At 47.9% G+C, this 18366-nt stretch overlaps 1 protein-coding gene across 1 annotated transcript in view; it reads left to right on the top strand.

The window, feature by feature from the left end:
* MARCHF4 (membrane associated ring-CH-type finger 4) overlaps positions 1-18366 on the top strand; it is a 112172-nt gene that overhangs the window by 83502 nt on the left and 10304 nt on the right. The window contains exons 2-3 of the mRNA XM_008999456.5: positions 2566-2721; positions 7332-7524. Of these exons, the coding sequence (XP_008997704.1) occupies positions 2566-2721; positions 7332-7524 (349 nt within the window). The remainder of the gene's footprint in view (positions 1-2565; positions 2722-7331; positions 7525-18366) is intronic.

Raw genomic sequence — 18366 nt, 5'->3', positions numbered from 1 at the left:
CTCCCATAGCACGTCTCTCCACTCACCCCCTCCTGTTTCCTTTTCAGAGCCAAAGAGCAGCACCTCAGTACAAGGGCCTGTAGGCCTTGATGGGTGTGCCTAGCACCCAGCAATGTTGGCATCTCCCATCTCTTCTCTTCTCCAGGAGATGGCTGCCTACCTGGAGCCAAAGGCTGGCCATGTCCTAGGGAAGCAAAACCTCTTGTTCATCAAACAGATATGCATGCATTCAGCTCTCAAAGTTGAATTGAGTATCAGACTTTACCAGGCCCTTTACTAGATGTCAGGGCTGCAAAGATGGATGAGATATCATTCCTATGAGGGGCAAATAGGGGCGTGCTATAACAGAGGGTATAGGAAGGGCCTGGAGCCACAGCCAAGGGGGCCCATTGACCTTGGAGGAGCAGAGTGGGGAACCAAGGAGGGCTTCATGGGGATGAGTACCAAGGACCAGCTCAGTCGGGAGACCCCCACCCAGGAGGGCTGAAGGTATTGAGAGGCAGACACCCAGATAGCCAACAGAGTGGATCTATCCTGGGGACCAACAGCCTGAGAGCCTGCAGGACTTAGAGCTCTCCAGACTGAAGTCAGCCATGTATTTATTTGATCTTTGACAGGTGATTCTTATTAATACACAGGTGTTTTATGTAGACACATAACTCAGGAATATACCAGGTAGGCAGCTGTTACCTGCTTACCACTGATTACAAACTAAACGTTATCCTCCACAAAGGGTCCATGGGGGCAGGGTAAAGTTAATGTTTCTCAACAGATGAGCAACTGAGCAATTCTGCCAAGTTCATTCATTGCACAAGTACACACAGAGTGCCAGGCACTGATCAAGATGGCCCCCAAAGTGAATAATATGGATGTGGTTCGCATTCTCGTGGAGTGGGCATTCTCATTCCTGTTCCTCAAGGCAGTGCAGGCAACCTGAGAAGACACTTGATTTATTTTTACACGTACTTATTCAAACATGAAAACTTCTTTAGGGCCTGGCCCCTTGGGTATAGGGCTTGGCACAGGAGGAAAGGTACGCAAAGATGAACACCTTACCTGCCTTCTGGGGCTCCTCTGATGGGTAGACAGGGATATGCATAGATCCTCATAATGACATGCCAAGCATGCTAACAGGTATGTACCCAAGTCACTTTGCATAAGGTGCTCAGAGCTCAAAGCACTGTGCTGAACCTGGAGAAGTCAGGGCCACTCCCTGTAGGAGGCGACATTAAAATCATCTTGAAGACAGAGAATAACAGTCGGCAGGTAGACCAGGTGCAAAAGGACATTCCAGACCTCATTCAGGTCACAGTGAGGTCCTCGAGTGACAGGAGTTGAAATGAAAAGGAGAGATGATTCCAGGACTCTTAGAAGGAATGGCTGATTCTACAGTCCCCAGCCAAGAGCATGATTACAGAGGCAGATGGAGATCCGGAACTTCAAGACCAGCCTGGGCAACATAATGAGACCCCATCTTTACCAAAAAATAAAAAATTGACCAGGCATGGTGATGCATGCCTGCAGTTTCAGCTACTTAGGAGGCTGAGGCCAGAGCATCACTTGAGCCCAGGAGATCAAGGCTGCACTTAGCTGCGATCGTGCCACCACACTCCAGCCTGGGCAGCAGAGTGAGATCCTGTCTCAAAAACACCAAACACACAAAAAAACGCAGGTTTCAGCCACAGCCATCTGCTCAATGCTGCAGTCCACTCACAGGGAGTTTCAAATCTGACACCATCTTGCTCAATTGAGTCCTCTGCCTCTGATTCCAATTCCTCCAGGCTGGGCTTCCCAGCTACCTCCAGCCAGGCCCAACGGTGGCTGGAGAAACCCAGGCCTTCAGTGAGGGCATCTGCCCAATCTCCTAGATCCCCAGGATTCAGACCTGTATCCATGTTTTTCTCACTTGGGGACTGAGAGCAGGAGGCTTTGCTGAGGAGAGCTGGGTCCCTATGCATTGGCCTGCAGGAGACTGCAAAGGCTCCAGACCAGAGCTCAGAGCTCTACATTCAGCCAAAACGATCATCACCATGTATTTTAAAAGCCTGCACCCAATTGTTACTATCTGACTACTGGGAGGTTTTACATAAAGATTCTCACTAGATCTCCACATCTACACTGCCTAGAGCTGATGGTGGCTGTCCCTTTAACTTGGGTCTGAGCCTTCCAATTCAGTCCCTACCAGCTAGCTTTTGTCACCTGTGGTGCCTGCCTGGCCTTGAGAGCATTTGAGTTTGCAACCCTTGGTCGAGCCTTTACAGCTCCTGGAGCCTGACACCCCCTGTGAGGAGCAGAGGCTTCTGCAAACACTAGTCCACTCATCTTCGTAGAATACTAGGAATTTATAGTACTGAGGTGTATCAAGTAGGAGCAGGGGCTCAGAGCTATTGGTTGTGCTGACCGACATGGCTTGGCTCTCACGGTGGGGATGCTGGTGCCCCCAAACAAAGCCTGTGGCCTGCTTGGGTGGCCCAAACCAGGCTGCAGCTGTCACCCATTGGCCCATGGCCCACCCACCAGCCACTGTGAGGCTCGGCCTCATCACCATGTGCTATCTCCCTGCAGGGGGAGCTGCTGAGCCCGTGCCGCTGCGATGGCTCGGTCAAGTGCACACACCAGCCTTGCCTCATCAAGTGGATCAGCGAGCGGGGCTGCTGGAGCTGCGAGCTGTGCTACTACAAGTACCACGTCATCGCCATAAGCACAAAGAATCCTCTGCAGGTACGACCCAGGGCTGCCCAGTGGGGAGGCTGCGCCTGGAGCTTCCACACCACCTGCTTCAGCAGGAGGCTCTCTTCACCTTAGATACAGGGCAGTGTGAGGAAAAGGAGGGGGTGGGCTGGGTAGGCAAGCATGGTGGGTGGCGTGGGGCAGGAGGGGAGGAAAGACATTTGTGTTTTCTCTTAAGTTTCACCAAGAAGAAGAGGAAGAGATGGGGCAAAGAGAAATAGATACAGAAGGAAAGCAGTGTGGAGGAGCAGAGGAAAAAGGGAGAATAAGTAAGTGAATGGATGAATAAATAAATGCAGAAAGGAGAGGAAAAGGACAGGAAAAAAAGAAATAAAGGAGGGAGGGAAGAAGAAGAAAAAAAGAAAGACCAGAGGGCAGAAGAGAACAGGATACAAAAAGACAGGAGGTAGGAGGGGTGAGAAGAAGGACTGAGATCAAGGTACAGGCTGGCAAAGAAGAAATAAGAACAGCTTCTGTGGCACTTCTCATACTTCAATGTGCATGTAATTCGTCTGCAGTCTCGTCAAAATGCAGGCTGTGATTCAGTAGGTCTGGGGCAGGGCCTGGGATTCTGCATTTCTAACCAGGTGATGTTGATGCTTCTGGTTTGGAGACCACACTTCCAATGGCAAGGAACAGAGGCAAAAACAGAAGAGACGGGAGAGGAAGGCAGAGAAAAATGGGAATATGAGCAATAAAAAATAGAAGAAGAGGAGAGAATAATATCAAAAAGCTACTGTGGAAAGGCAGGCAGGGCCAGGGTGGAATGAGGGCCTGCCACACAGATTGAGGCAGAACTTAGGATTCCTTTGCCTGCCCCAGCACTCTATTCCTGCCCTGACTTATCCATTGTCCCAGAGGAGCTGGCGGGCCTGTACCACCCGCACAAATGCCCCAAATCAAACAGCTCTCCTTCGAGGCATACACACATACAGAGAGCATTTTGCTTCTGAAAATACCTCCACATATGCAAGATCAGCCAATTAAGCTGCCACATAATCAATTAGCGAGCATGAGAGGGAGGATGGGGACTTCAGCTCCTGGCACAGTCTCACTCCTCCTCTCTGGGGTGGTGTGGTGAGGGGGGCAGTCCTGAAAGCCCAGGAGGGCTAAGTGGGGGTGGGAGGGGTGGGGGTGGGGTCTTTGCATGAAGGAGCAACTAGAAACACCCTCAGGTATGGTGTCCAGGGTGTTTTATTTTGGACCCCATGGAGTTTTCCATGGTGCACTCCCAGGAATGTGTCTGTGTATGTGTGTGTGTGTTGCACACACACAAGTGTGCTGTGTGGGGGGCATCTCTGGAAGGTGGCACTAAAAGCCCCAGGCATCTTAACCCTCTTAGTAGAATACCAAGGAGTCATAAAGAGGTGGCTTTCCCTGCTGCTGGTTCCATCTTCAATTCATTTCAAAATCTCAAAGCGTCTTAAAATAGCAGTGTCACGAGACAGCGGACTCCACCACATCCTCTGGGCTCCAGCAGGGATCTGAATGCATTAACCCTCCCCTTCCTTTTCAGCTGGCTTAAGCCTCAAGGAAGGGTCAGATTCCAAACCCATGAGCCCACCCCAAAGCACCCTTCCTTGGCTGTACCCTTGGCTCATGAATTGAAAATGCATTTAAGGATAAGTTTTTCCTGGGGGTAAAAAAGGAAAAGGTTATTCTAATCTCCCAAGTCAGGTAAGCAAGTGGCAGTGTTAGCAATACAGATCTGTGAGTCTACTCCTGAGTTTCTACTCTGTCTTCCACTGTGGGTTTCTTGACACTCACTACTGGAGGCTACCTCTGATTCTGTTGCTCCTGGAAATGCAATGGTGTGTGCTTAGCAAATGCCATCTCATTTCTGGATAGCACAGGAAGAAGGAAGTAGTTTGGATTAGAAGCGATGTTGTGTGGTTGTGGTCCTCATTGTTTCAGTTGTGTGTCCTGCACTCCTCGGGCCCAGCATCATGTGAGACAGCTGCCTGCTCAGCACACTGGACAACTTCTGGGCTACTATGCCCCAGCCCAGCTGCATCATCTGCAGTGTAGGATGGAGCCGGCAGGCCCCACCACAAGCGGGCAGATCTGTGGATGGGAGTCCCAGGCACAAGCATGTTTGGGGATCTTCCTGCCTTGACATGGCGATCTGTATTTTTGCTAGAACATCATGAAGAATACCCTTCAAAGCACTGGTTTAAGATTTCATTTAACATAACACTCTAGGAACTTAAAAAGACCAATTCTTTCCATTTTACAGAAAGGAAATTGAGGGTCCTCATGATTTATTGACTTCCAGGCTACACTCAGTGCATAGACCTGTGCGCTCAGGAGACGCCAGAGACTTGGATTCGAGGGGTGGATGGGAAGCGGGAGGAGACAGGGCAGAGAAGGAAGCCCAATCAGGATTGGGTCATCTGATCCCTTGCTCAGTGCCCCTTCCTGTTCTAAGACACACAACATCTGGTCTCTGTGCTCTTCCCCTTGTCTCTCTGTTCATTGGTGCTGCAGGATAAGAGCTCAGGGGATGGAGAAGCCTCATGATACTGAGATCACAGTAGAAATCTGGTGGCAGCCTGGGTCCCTGGGTGCCCATCTCCCCCTCCCAGCCCTCCTGTGAGTTTTCAGAGCTCGCTCACTCCCTCATCTCTGTGGAGCTTCATATGGGAAAGACAGGATGAGAGTGCCTTGTCCATAGCACCCCATCCTGCTCCTTCGTCACGCTTCACACTACAGTCAGGAGCCCCATTTAGGCTTCACAGCTGGCTTCAGAGCTGGTAGAAGGGGCTTAGGGATGAATAGAAGCTTTCTGTGCCTCTATATTTGGCATTTTTGAAGTCTAGAGGAGCAGGAGAAAGTGAGGATTATGGATGCCTCAATGGTAGAAACAAAAACTCAGCCAGAAGCCCTCTTTCCAGGCAGTGGGCAGGCCCTGGAAAAAGCATTTGTTGTGCATGAAAGAAGTCTGTATGATGAAGTCATCTTCTGGAAAATCCTTTTATTATGTGTAACCCTAGGCTGAGGGAAACAGTGGAAAATGTAAAGGCCCGATTACCTGTAATGAGAGGCTATCTGTATAATTAAATGTAGAGGCTGATGTCCTATGTCTGGACCAGCCAGTGACACATTTCCCAACAGTTACAATTCCTTGGGGGCCACTGGCCAGGCCAATCCCAGCTGCAGCCAGAATGAATCAATGCTTCCATCCAGGTCTCCCCGTTGGCAGAGTGAAAGTAGTCTGCCTTTCCTCCAAGTTCAGAGTGAAATGCTTTGTGGGGGTGTTCTTGGCAGAACGTTAGGCAAATCTCTCCAATCAGAAGATGTCCTTCTCCCAACCTTCCCAAATTTGACCTGTCAGTCCTTTGCTTAAAACCATTCATGTCATCACATCTACACTTAGGACAAACTGCAAAGTCTCTGCCTGTTCTACAAGATTCTGTGTGATCTCTCATTCTTCCTTTTCCAGTTGTCTCACCCCACAAGCTCTTTTACTGTCTTCACTCCACCCACTCTCACCTTCTCCCAGGCTTTTTATCCTCCCCATGCTTTCTTCTGGCACAGGCCTTTGCACATGCTCTTCCCTCTGCTGGAAGCAGTCTTCCCTCCTTTCTTCGCCTAGTCACTTTTTAGTCAGCTCAAGCATTGCTTCCTCTGAGAAGTTGAATCCCCCTATCACAGGTTCTCACTGTGTCACGTTCGTTCCTCCCTGACTTACCCTTGATGAATTGCATGTGCAAATAATTACATTGTTGTCTAAGTTCCCTAGACTATAAGCTCCATAGGGGCAGGCACCTTGTCTGTTTTCACCTAGGGCTTTATTGCCAATGCCTAGCATAGTGGCCAGCACATGGAAAATACTCAATATATATTCCTTAAGTAAGTGCATGAATAAACCCTACATTAAAAATCTAACTCCTGGCTCCTTCAGACCTGTACTGCCTGGACCAGCCATAGAATCACAGAATTTCAGAGTCGAAACTCATCAGCACCCTAGCCTTTAACCCCTCTGTCAACACTGCTATAAACACAGTGCTTTTTCTGTTAAAAAATGAAATATCAGTGTTGATGTACATTCAGTAAGTTATAAACTGTTTTTCTACTCTCTCCCCACATTTCATTCCCTTGTCTACAGAATTGGTCATCTCTAGCACATACATTAAGTGGCATGCAAGGTGATGTAGAAAGCAAGAAAAAAATCCAAAAGATCAGAAACAAAAGGCCTGTGCACTCTCAGCACCGATTAGTGAGAAATAGACTCTGTTGCTCTGAAAAGAATCGTCTGGGAGCCTAGAACGCCACCCACACTAGCTCTGTATTTTCAACATTCCCTCCATTTCTCTGTCCATATCATAATCAAGTCTAAGGGTCTTCCTTTCCAGCCATGCCCATCTAGAGCCCCCTCTTTACAATGAACTGTGATCATTTGGTGTGACAGAGATTTCCTCTGCATCAAAACTTCAATGTGAAGTTCAGAAACCTGCAAAATGCCCATTGTACCACAGGTTGAAAAGCCCTGGCTTAAATCCTATATCAGAGGTGAGCTATTGGAGCAGTAGACAGAAGAGGGGTGGGAATGGGATGAGGGCATCTGAGCGACTGCTAACTGGCCACTCTTTCCCCCACAGTGGCAGGCCATCTCTCTGACGGTCATTGAGAAAGTTCAGGTTGCAGCCGCCATCCTGGGCTCCCTCTTCCTCATCGCCAGTATCTCTTGGCTCATCTGGTCCACTTTCAGCCCCTCGGCAAGATGGCAGCGCCAAGACCTCCTCTTCCAGATCTGCTACGGGATGTACGGCTTCATGGATGTGGTGTGCATAGGTGGGTCTGGGGGCTTGTCTCCATGGGAAGTGGGGACCCATGTGCTGGTGGGATGGACAGGTCCCTCAGGATCCCCCACTGTGGGAGGCTGAAGCAGATATGGTCCCAGGCTTGAGACCTGTGCACTCAGGAGACGCCAGAGACTTGGATTCGAGGGGTGGATGGGAAGCGGGAGGAGACAGGGCAGAGAAGGAAGACCTACATCTTTCCCAAGGAAGTTCGTCTCGCACAGTTGAAGATAAAGACAAGGCTTTCCTCTAGGAGGATTTGAGAAAGGTTGTTAGTCTATATGCCTCAAGCAGGATGTGCATGACTTCCTCTCCATTGTGCACCCTACACTGCCAGGTATGACAAGGAGGCCTGCCCGTTTCATTCCATTCTCTTCACAGCAAAATGCCTAGGGACAGCCATGGTCAAATCTGCCCTGACTCCCTGCCTCTTTTTTAGCTTTCTCTAAGCCCATTCTAATGCCCTGAGTTTCTCTAGTCCAGTGATTTTACAGCTGTGTGTAGTGCTGGGCCCATGCACAGGTCCAGGCTCCTGCATCCCAACCAGGGAATGGAAAAGGATGCTTCACAGAGAGGCTTCAGATTCTCACTCCTGCTTCTTCATGGCTTCTGTTCTTCTATTTACATGGATTTCTGTTCCAGATAAGGTTTTGTTTAAAGGTTTCAGCGTGTTAGAAAAAAAAATTGGACCAGGAGCAGTGGCTCATGCCCGTAATCCCATCACTTTGGGAGGCAGAAGCAGGCAGATCACCTGAGGTCAGGAGTTCGAGACCAGCCTGGCTAACATGGTGAAATCCTGTCTCTACTAAAAATACAAAAATTAGTTGGGCATGGTGGCAGGTGCCTGTAATCCCAGCTGTTCAGGAGGCTGAGGTAGGAGAATTGCTGGAACCCGGCAGATGGAGGTTGCAGTGAGCCGAGATTGCACCATTTCACTCCAGCCTGGTAGACAAGAGTGAGACTGAGTCTTAAAAAAAAAAAATGGGAACCCACTGCTTTAGATCCTGCTCCTTCCCTGACCCCACCCCCAAGTTTATATTCTTCCTTTCTTCCACTATGTAGTTTGGGTGGTGGAGTGCTGGGCCTTTCTCCTCCCTCCCACAACAGATGATTGTGGCTGTTAACTCTGAAGACTTGGTCCAAGCAGCTAAGGAGGTGGGGAAGCACTGGTCAGACATCCCGCCCTGGAACTCACAGGTTATCCCCTACATCACAGTCCTGGGAGCATTAGAGTTCCACAGTTGCCCTCTCTGAGCATTATTAGTGTGTATATTGTATTAAATAGGCTACAATTCTCTGTTTGGCAGGAAAATATCTATTAGCTAGAATTTGGCTGGGATGATGTTTGTGTGAGTTTCTTTAGAGTTCTTTAACATTAGGGGTCAGAAAAACCTGGAGACTTACATACTGGTTGCAGCAGCCAGAGACCAGGGATGCTGGAACTTGTAGACTTGTCTAAGCCATCTTGCTGTCTCTCCACGTTCTCTAAACCAATACATCAACTCAAAGTTCAAGAGTCTTTTAATTATGGCATCGAGGCAGTGAGAGAAGCAGACAGCCCAGTTTGGAGGACTGCGAATGGGGAACAATTTGACATTGACACATTCTAATTTTCTTTTCCCTCCCACCAAACTCTCCTCCTACTCCTGCTGAGCCCTGGATTATTGATGCCAAAAGCCAGGTGTGTCTCCATATGGAGGTTTACAGCATCTCTGGTATGGAAGGGGGAAACAGTGGAGGGGCCCCTCTAGCTGCCCTTCATTCTCCTTCAGGCAGGCTTTAGATCAGTCTCTGATGTGTCCTTCTATGAGACATGCTTTCTTGTCACATGATGTATTAGCCAGCTAGTCAGTATTGGCTGCAGTAACAAAGAATTCTGAAAAGCATAGTGCCTTACCACAAACTTTTATTTCCCATTTGGGGGTTTGTGAGATGGCTGTGCTTCTGCTAGGCTTGGCTGGGTTTAGCTTCTGGTTGTGCATTGGGTTCAGGCCTGCTCTGAATGTCTCTTCATGCTGGGACCCAGGCTGAAGGAGCAGGGACTACTGGATGCTCTATTTTCCTCATTGAATGCAGGAGAACGAGAGGGCTTTGTGGAAACATGCAATGCATCTCAAAACATCTGCTCAGAACTGGTGCACTGTCCCTTCTGCCCATAGCCTATTGGCTAACACAAGTCATCAGTAAGCCCAACATCAGTAGGATAACAGGGCAGGGAAATATGTTCCTTCCCTGGAAGGAGCATGGACAAGAGAGAGGAGCATAAATACCCACCACCATGGATGGCTCTACAGATTTGAGGACCACATTGAATATAGAAGAGACCATGGCATCGACCAGTCTAGCTCACTTGCTTTGCAGCTGAGAGAACTGGGGCTCAGAGAGAGGAAATAATCTGCTCAAGGTTCTTATCTAGGATTAAAAGCGAGGTTTCCTGACTCACAACCCAGTTCTCATTCCATTAGCCCTCTTGTACCAAATGGCAGGAGTCCCATGGTATGACTTATGGGAAACCTGCAGGTGCCACCTGTGACTTTGAGTGCACCTGGGCCCTCTCACAAAGGGGCTCTCATACATAGGTCTATTCCCCGTGGCTCTGAGCCTCCCAGTGCTCCTGCTCAGGCTTGCCTGGTGCTCTGGTCTCTCCTGCTCATGGTGTCTCTCTCTGAGTAGGGCTCTGCGCCATCTCTCCTCCTCCTCCTCTTTCTTGGCTTTTTTCTAGCTGCCTGCCTTTTCCCTGGCCCACTTCTATCTCTCTAATTCTATTTCTTATATACATGTGGCACTCAGTCCTTCATTTATGGGAGATACCGAGTGGGCTAAATATTGAGAGTTTTCATTGTTTTTCTTTCTTAGAAAAAAATAATAGCCTAAGATACAGAAGCACACCATAATTTATCCATTCTGTGCTGAGAAGTCAGTGACTGCTTGGAGAGAGCCAGAGGATGGGAGGGGAATGCAGAGGGACCCTAATTGCTTTCAGTGTCATCCAAAAGTGGTGAGATCTATTGACATTCAGACCATCTCACCTTTAAGGGGTTCAGACAGCTTTATCATTGTATTGGTTGTAATAATAATCTATTCAATTTCAAAGCATGACCTCGGGAGCAAGGATTCGTCTTCCCATTTTTCAGATTGTGAAATTCTGAAACAGAAGCATTCTGACTCCCACAGCAGAGTAGGACTCTCAGTTCAGTGTTTTTCTAGGAGAGACTGTCCACAGGGGAAAATGCCGGGAGGAGAAATAAAAAGGAGTGATATGTGATCTTGGAAGAGAGTGGAAGGTGCCAGGCAATGGCGAGAATCCACAGACGGATTCTTGGGGTTGCAATGATGGGGATTTTGATGATGGCAACATGATGATAACCAGTAGTGATGATGGTGGTTTCAGGGTGAAATTCAACTGCTCCTTCTGTGCAGTATTCTGTCCAGTAGAGGGAAAACGCATCATACTCACAAGTAGGTGTAAAAGTAACTGCTTTTTAGGGGCTTTCTGGAGGGAGAATTGGGTACAGTCTGCAATGCCTGCCAGAGATATCTTTATTTTTAGGCTCAACTAGACATTCTGACTCATGGGGACTACCAGAGAGCACAGTTGGCATTAGATTCACTCAGGGCAATGTAGAACAGGAACCACAGCCTCCCGTAGGGCAAGTCAGGCTCACCTCTAGAGGGAGTCCTCACCGCACTCCACATCCTAGTCCCCAGCTATTGTCTTGGCTCCCAAACAGTAGCTCAGGAGCAAGAAGATAAGACCCACAACCATGGGTATAGGGTCCATTAGGGCATCATTTCCAGGGTTCCTGCAGAAGCCAAACTCAGTTCAGGCCACTGTGCCTAGGGAAACCCAAAGCCACAGGCTCCCAGCAGGCATTCACAGTAAAGCACCCATCAACCAGGGGTGCTTTACAATCCAAGTGATTACAGCCCACACTCCCCCTCTGTCAAATTTCCAGGGGAGAAGAACCAGAATGCCTATCCAGGGTCCAGTTTGTTTTGAGAGAAGGAGAAAATGTCCCCATCACCCCTCTCCTACCACCTCCTGCCTCCGCCCATGAGCCTGGACCTGTGGCCACCCAAACCTGATATACTGAACCAAGGAGAGATGGAGAAGCTAGAACAGGGAACAGAGACCTGGCTGGGACTACCAGAAGGAGGCGCAGTGTGGTCTTCTTGCTGCATGAAGGTGGAAACAAAGGCAAGGGCCACGGGAGGCATCTATCTTACATTTGAGGCATCTAACATTTGAGACATTCAATGGTTTCAAAACCTGATTAAGTTAGTTTGCTTCCACGAAAAAGGGGGAAGCTCTCCTTCCAGAAGTCCTGAGAGAGTAGGAGAAGATAATATGAATGGGGAGAAGAAGAGGAGGCTCCCTGGCAGAGAGTGGGTGGAAGGGTTTCAGCAGAGGGGCATCTTCTCAAGAAATGCTGGTTGAGAAAAATGTTGACAAAAAGCATCAGTATCCATAGGCCCAAGCTCCTTGGATGGGTGGAGAAGTTCAGCACCTGAGATAAAAATGTTATCCTCAGGAGAAAGGAAAATGGATCTGGTTGACTCAAAAGGCTGAGTAAGAGAAGAGGAACAAAACCATCTGCTACTATGAGTCTCCAGACTGTCTATATATTTCAGATACCAAGGAAAATTTGTTTATTCCCTAAGACTGTCAAATGGCCACAGATAGTAAAGAATATGAGTAAACATAAAATGGCTGGTTTGAATGAATCGTTAACAATGTATTTACCTTTCCTATTGGAGTGGTGTGCTGAGGGACAGCTCATGAGAGTGGGAGGGGCTCCAAGGAGAAACTGTGGAAAGCCAACAGCAGCTCTGCAGATACGCCCTGCTAGGAAGCCAGGAGGATGCAGTGTGGGACACTGCCTGCTTGCTGCTCACGGAGCCACTTCAACCCCATCCACAGCTGTATCTACCCGACTGGCTCTTAGGACAATTAGCAGTCAGTGAGAAGACTCCAGAGCAGTGAGTATTGGAGGATGGCCCAGGGCTTACCAAAGGATTATGCCTGAAATGACTGCCGGAAAAGTCTGAGTTCCCTATTTGATGCAGCACAGCTCCAGAGTTGAGGTTGATGGCCGTAGACTTGGTTATATCACAGGGTTGTATATTTACTGATACAAGCTGCCTCAACAGACAAAGCATGGTTTTGGGTCCTAACTTTCTAGACTAATGCATGCCACTGTGAAAGCCAAACGTAAGTTGCTTTGGCTGGAAACAACTGCGACAGCCCTGCGAGAACAGAGGGAAACCGATTAAGGGTATGACCCCGAAAGATAAGCAGGATAAGTATTAGGATGCATATTTAACAGGGGAGGAGAGGCTGAAAGCAGCTGTGCTCCAAGTCACACAGCTAAGAAAATGGTAGAGCAGAAGATTGAACCAAGAACCCCCGGCTCTAATTAGGGCTCTTTCTATTATCTACTTCTTCTCTGATTGTTCTGTAAAATTGCAAACACAGAGCTTGGTTGGGGAGGCAGGTGGAGGGGGAAATTAGCACAGTAATAGTTTGACCCACAGGATAAGGGCTGGTAACACTCAGAAATTCAGTGAGCCCCAGCTGCTCCTGTCCTATATTCAGGGTTTGGGAGGTCAGCCATTGTTGCATCTCCTTTTTGATCGTGCTATTTTGACATCAATTGAGAGAGAGGCCTGAGGAATTGAGATGAAATTTGATGGTTTATCTTTCTATAAGACACTCTGGTGAAAGGGTCATCAGGTGGGAGAAGCTAAATCCAGTTAACATGAACTTGGGAGATCCATTCATTCATTAATTTAAAAATATTTATTCAGGCCAGACACAGTGGCTCATGCCTGTAATCTCAGCACTTTGGGAGGCCAAAGTGGGAGGATTGCTTGATACAGCCTGAGCTGTATCAACACAGGGAGATCCCATCTCTACAAAAAAAAAAAAAAAAAACTAGGTTTGGTGGTGTGTGCCTGTAGTCCCAGCTACTTGGGAGGTTTAGGTAGGAGGATCACTTGAGCCCAGGAGGTCAAGGCTGCAGTGAGCTATGATGGCACCACTGTACTCCAGCCTGGGCGACAGAGCAGACCATGTCTCAAAAAATGTGTATATTCAGAGGAACCTGGACATATGCACTCAAATGAGAAAATCACCTGCTTTCAAGAATCTTTCTTCTTGTTGGGGAGGCGACAAGGTAATCACTGAACCCTATGTAATAAGAGCTGGGACTAGGTCTGAACATAGGGATGAGTATGAGTCCAGGAAAGAGGAACCTGAGTCAGAGGGGTCACATCTATTTCTTCAGTAGCTTTTGTTGGCTGCCTCGTTTGGTTCCCAAAACTAGAGAACATTCACAAAAAGATGACTAAGACACAGTTCCTTGCCCTCGAGGAGCTCATAGTCTACAAACAAATCACAATTCAGGACAGGCTGTGCACGGTCCAGGGGAAGGTAGAGCACAGCAGAGAGCAGCTGACTGTCTTGGGGGAGTCCCCGAAGGCTTCTTGAAGGAAGGAACCCTATCCTTGAGCTGGTTTCCAAAGACAAATCAAGGTTCATCCAGAAGAAGGGAGAAGATCATTTCAGGCAGAAAAACTAGCGTTGTATGGAGGTGCAGAGACATGAGTGAGCCAGGTATGCTTAGGAAACATTGGGGAGTCTGTATGGCTCAATGCAAATAGCCTGGGAGGTGGGTGACAGGCAATGGGTTTGGAGAAGTTGGCCAGGTCAAATCCCACAGGGTCATGAGTTCTGTGCTAAGTCACTCAGATTTGACCCCACTGGTGGTGGGGAGGCATCGATAAAATTTCAAATGGGAAAATATGATCAGATGTGCATTTTAAACTGAGAACTCTGGGAACTATAGAGAGGGGTCAGAGCTGGACCGAATAGGGAAGGGAAGGACTTCACTGGAAAATGCTCGTAATAGGCTAAGCAAGAAACAAAGAGAGGCAACACCATGGCGGTGGGGGAGCAGTGTAGGGATGACCTTGACAGGTACTTAGGATGTAGATTTGTTAGGATTGTTTGGGTCCCTTCCAGGTGAGTGAGAGTCCCAGGGTGTGGCTTGAGAGGGGAATGTGCACCATAGTGGAGCCTGAGAATGGGATGGGCAATGGATAGAAGAAAGGACAACCAAAGAGTATGTCCTCGGCAAAGGTACCAAAGCGGCCGGGCACGGTGGCTCAAGCCTGTAATCCCAGAACTTTGTTAGGCTGAGGCGGGTGGATCACGAGGTCAAGAGATCGAGACCATCCTGGTCAACATGGTGAAACCTTGTCTCTACTAAAAATACAAAAAATTAGCTGGGCATGATGGCGCATGCCTGTAATCCCAGCTACTCAGGAGGCTGAGGCAGGAGAATTGCTTGAACCCAAGAGGCGGAGGTTGTGGTGAGCCGAGATCACGCCATTGCACTCCAGCCTGGGTAACAAGAGCTAAACTCTGTCTCAAAAAAAAGGTACCAAAGCAAGAGGACTATCTAAGCCTAAAATCCAGGCAGAAAGGCGAAAGCCTCTCTAAGCCATGAGTTTGTAGAAGAGAAACAAAACTCATGAAGTACATTATGGAATGCAAGGAGAAGGCAGTACCAAGAAGAGGCCTCTTTTTCAGGGTGGAAAGAGGAAGAGGCCTTTTATAGCACACAGGTGGTCCCCTCCTGTGATGTAGAGGAAGATGTTGAGGGTATTAGTCCCATTCTGACAAGGGATGGTGACTGATGGGGTTGAGGGCAGTGATAAAAGAGGGTTAAAAATCTCTGGTAGGCCAGACATGGTAGCTAATGCCTGTAATCCCAGCATTTGGGGAGGCTAAGATAGGATAATCACTTGAAGTAAGAAGTTCAAGACCAGCCTGGGCAACATAGCGAGACCTCATCTCTACAAAAATTTTAAAAATTAGTCAGGCCTGGTGGTGCACACCTGCAGTCCCAGCTACTCAGGAGGCTGAGATGGGAGGATCACTTGAGCCCAGGAGTCTGACATCATAGAGAGCTATGATTGCACCACTGCACTCCAGCCTAGGTGACAAAGTGAGACTTGTCTGACAAAAAAAGAGAGGAGGGACGCAGTGGCTCACGCTTGTAATCCCAGCACTTTGCAAGGCCAAGGTGGACAAATCACGAGGTCAGGGAACCGAGACCATCCTGACTAACACTGTAAAACCCCGCCTCTACTAAAAATGCAAAAAATTAGCCGGTCGTGGTGGCGCGTGCCTGTAGTCCCAGCTACTTGGGAGGCTGAAGCAGGAGAATCATTTGAACCTGGGAGGGGGAGGTTACAGTGAGCTGAAATTGTGCCACTGCACTCCAGCCTGAGCAACAGAGTGAGACTCTGTCTCAAAAGAAAAAAAAGAAAGAAAGAAAAGAAGTCCTCTGGTGCATGCCCAGATTTCTGTAGGCAGTTGGATAATGAGGCTTGAAGACATATTTGGAAGTGAACAATAAAAGGTGTTTGAAGCTGTGGGTTTTGATGGGATAATGCAGTGCTCAGAGAGTAGGTGGCTGAGGACAGAGGACTAGCGGACACTAACCAAGTAAGGGATGGGTGAAGATAGAGAAAGAGAAAACAGGAACAAGGACTGAGTCACAGAGGCCAGAGTGATAGGTTTTCCAAGTGGCAGCAGTGCTACAGAATGGCCCAGGGCTCAGCTTTTTACTAACTGTGTGACCTTGAGGAATCGCCACCTCTCTCTGCTTCTCTCTCCTTGTCTATAAAATAGGGTAATAACACCATCATCAGAGGGCTGTCCAGAGGTTTGAACACTGTGGCACATGTAAAGGACTGTGCCCTCAGGTAATGATCAGGGACCAGGTAGGTAGATTCCCCTCAGAAGGAACACTCAACAAAGGGTTGCCAAAACTGTTGTAATCTGAAAGCAGCCACAGCGTAGATATAGAAATCACCAGAACCTGTGTCCTCACGTAATTAAAAGTCTGCTCTTATTTGGAGCTGTGCTTTTTCTTGAAGGTTCTTGTTTCCCTCACCCATGTCCCCTCAATGAGAAGATCTGATTACATCTAATGTCCTTGTTCCACCTGCCTCCTGTTCCGTCATCTATAATGACACTGTCCTCTGCTGCAGAGAAGCTGACAGAGCCTCCCAGCAAACAAATGGGGCATTCTCTGCTCCAGTGGGTCAAGTTATTAGGATTTAACAAGAGCAAATTAATTAAGGGCTTTGGCACCAAGAAAACATTTTTCTTTTTTCTTTTTCTTTTTTTTTTTTTTTTTTTTTACTTCGCAGACCTAAGAGATTGGACATCAAATAGTCAACTCTGCAAAAATGAGCCTCTCTTCTTCATCATGTTCACTTTTAACTTGTGATTGAAATGGGGTCAGGGGAAGGAAGGAAAGGAATGTTCCTGAGATCCTTTCTGTAGCTTTAAAACAGTAGAATATGATAATCAGCAAAATTATATAATTTGTTGTTGTTGTTGTTAAAGTTTCCTCTGTGTGTGGTCCCCTGAGGTTCTTTTCAGTGATTTAAAGATGCCTGGTCCCTGTCCTCTGAGATGAAGAGATTTAAATCTCACTTTATAGCAAACAGAGGGCAGGGGCAGCAGGACTGTACATTTTTCTTTCAAACCTAATTTTAATCCATGCTAACTACAAAACATATATATGCTACAAACATTCCTTCCTCTCCTCCTAGCTATTAATGACCCTACCTGTCTACCTGTAAAACCTTTTAATTCCCTGATTAGGAAACTTGGAACAGTTGGTGGAGGCAGCCTAGTGCAGTACAAGAAACTAGGAAGCAGAGCTAGGTCTGAAGACCAAAATAGCCACTGTATTAGTTCATTTTTCACACTGCTGTAAAGAACTCTCCTGAGACTGGGTAATTTATAAAGATAAGAGGTTTAATTGGCTCAGTTCCACATGGCTTGGGAGGCCTCAGGAAACTTACAATCATGGTGGAAGGGGAAGGAGTCACCTTCTTCACAAGGCGGCAGGAGAGAGAAGAATGAAGGAGGAACTTCCAAACACTTACGGATCTTGTGAGAATTCACTCAGTCACAAGAACAGCATGGAGGAAACCACTCCCATGATTCATTCACCTCCCTCCCTTGACATATGGGGATTACAGGTCCCTCTCTTGACACATCGGGATTACAATTTAAGATGAGACTTGGGTGGGGACAGAGAGCCAAACCGTATCAGCCACTAATCACTTCTGTGCCCTTGGGCAAGTTACTCCCTCTCTCTATAGCTAGTTCCTCATCTATAAAATGAGAGGGGTGAACCCGACAACCTCCAGGTTCCTTCCAGGTCTGACATCCCAGGATTTGATGTCACTTCCACACTGAGATGTCAGGGCTTGCAGAGGCTGACACTTGTGGCTGTGGGGCATTCCCGGCAATGTTGAGCTGGGCAACAAAACTTATATAAGAAGCAGCAGCCACAGAAATTGGTGAGACGATGCCCATTTATGTTTTGTTACTTGCACGTGGCTCATCTGGCTTTCTAGATTCTGTGTTAACTCCTTCCCACCTACCCAGGGCCTCCTGTGATGGCCACTTATCTCCACAGCCAAGTGGCTGGATGCTTAGAGATGAAGACGACCAATTTAGAAGCAGATGCGCCAAATAAGCACTGTCCCCCTCCAAGGAGACCCCTTGAGGCACTTCATTTATCCCAGTTGTGCTGACAAAGCTCAACATATATTAGGAATATCTCTTGGGAACTGCCTTTGGCACAGAACAGATTCAGGAGTGGCCTGTCTGTTGGCAGTGGGTTTGTGGCTAGAAATAGCCCCAGTGTGATACATACGGTGGATGCTCAAGCCCGCTAACACATTTGGGGAAAACATAAAACATGCCATCAAGCAACAAACTTCTTTTATCGTGTGGCCC

Source organism: Callithrix jacchus, chromosome 6, assembly GCF_049354715.1.
Source record: "Callithrix jacchus isolate 240 chromosome 6, calJac240_pri, whole genome shotgun sequence".
Classification (NCBI taxonomy): domain Eukaryota; kingdom Metazoa; phylum Chordata; class Mammalia; order Primates; family Cebidae; genus Callithrix; species Callithrix jacchus.
Note: the sequence above shows the minus strand (reverse complement) of the source record. Positions and strands in the feature narration are given on the sequence as shown.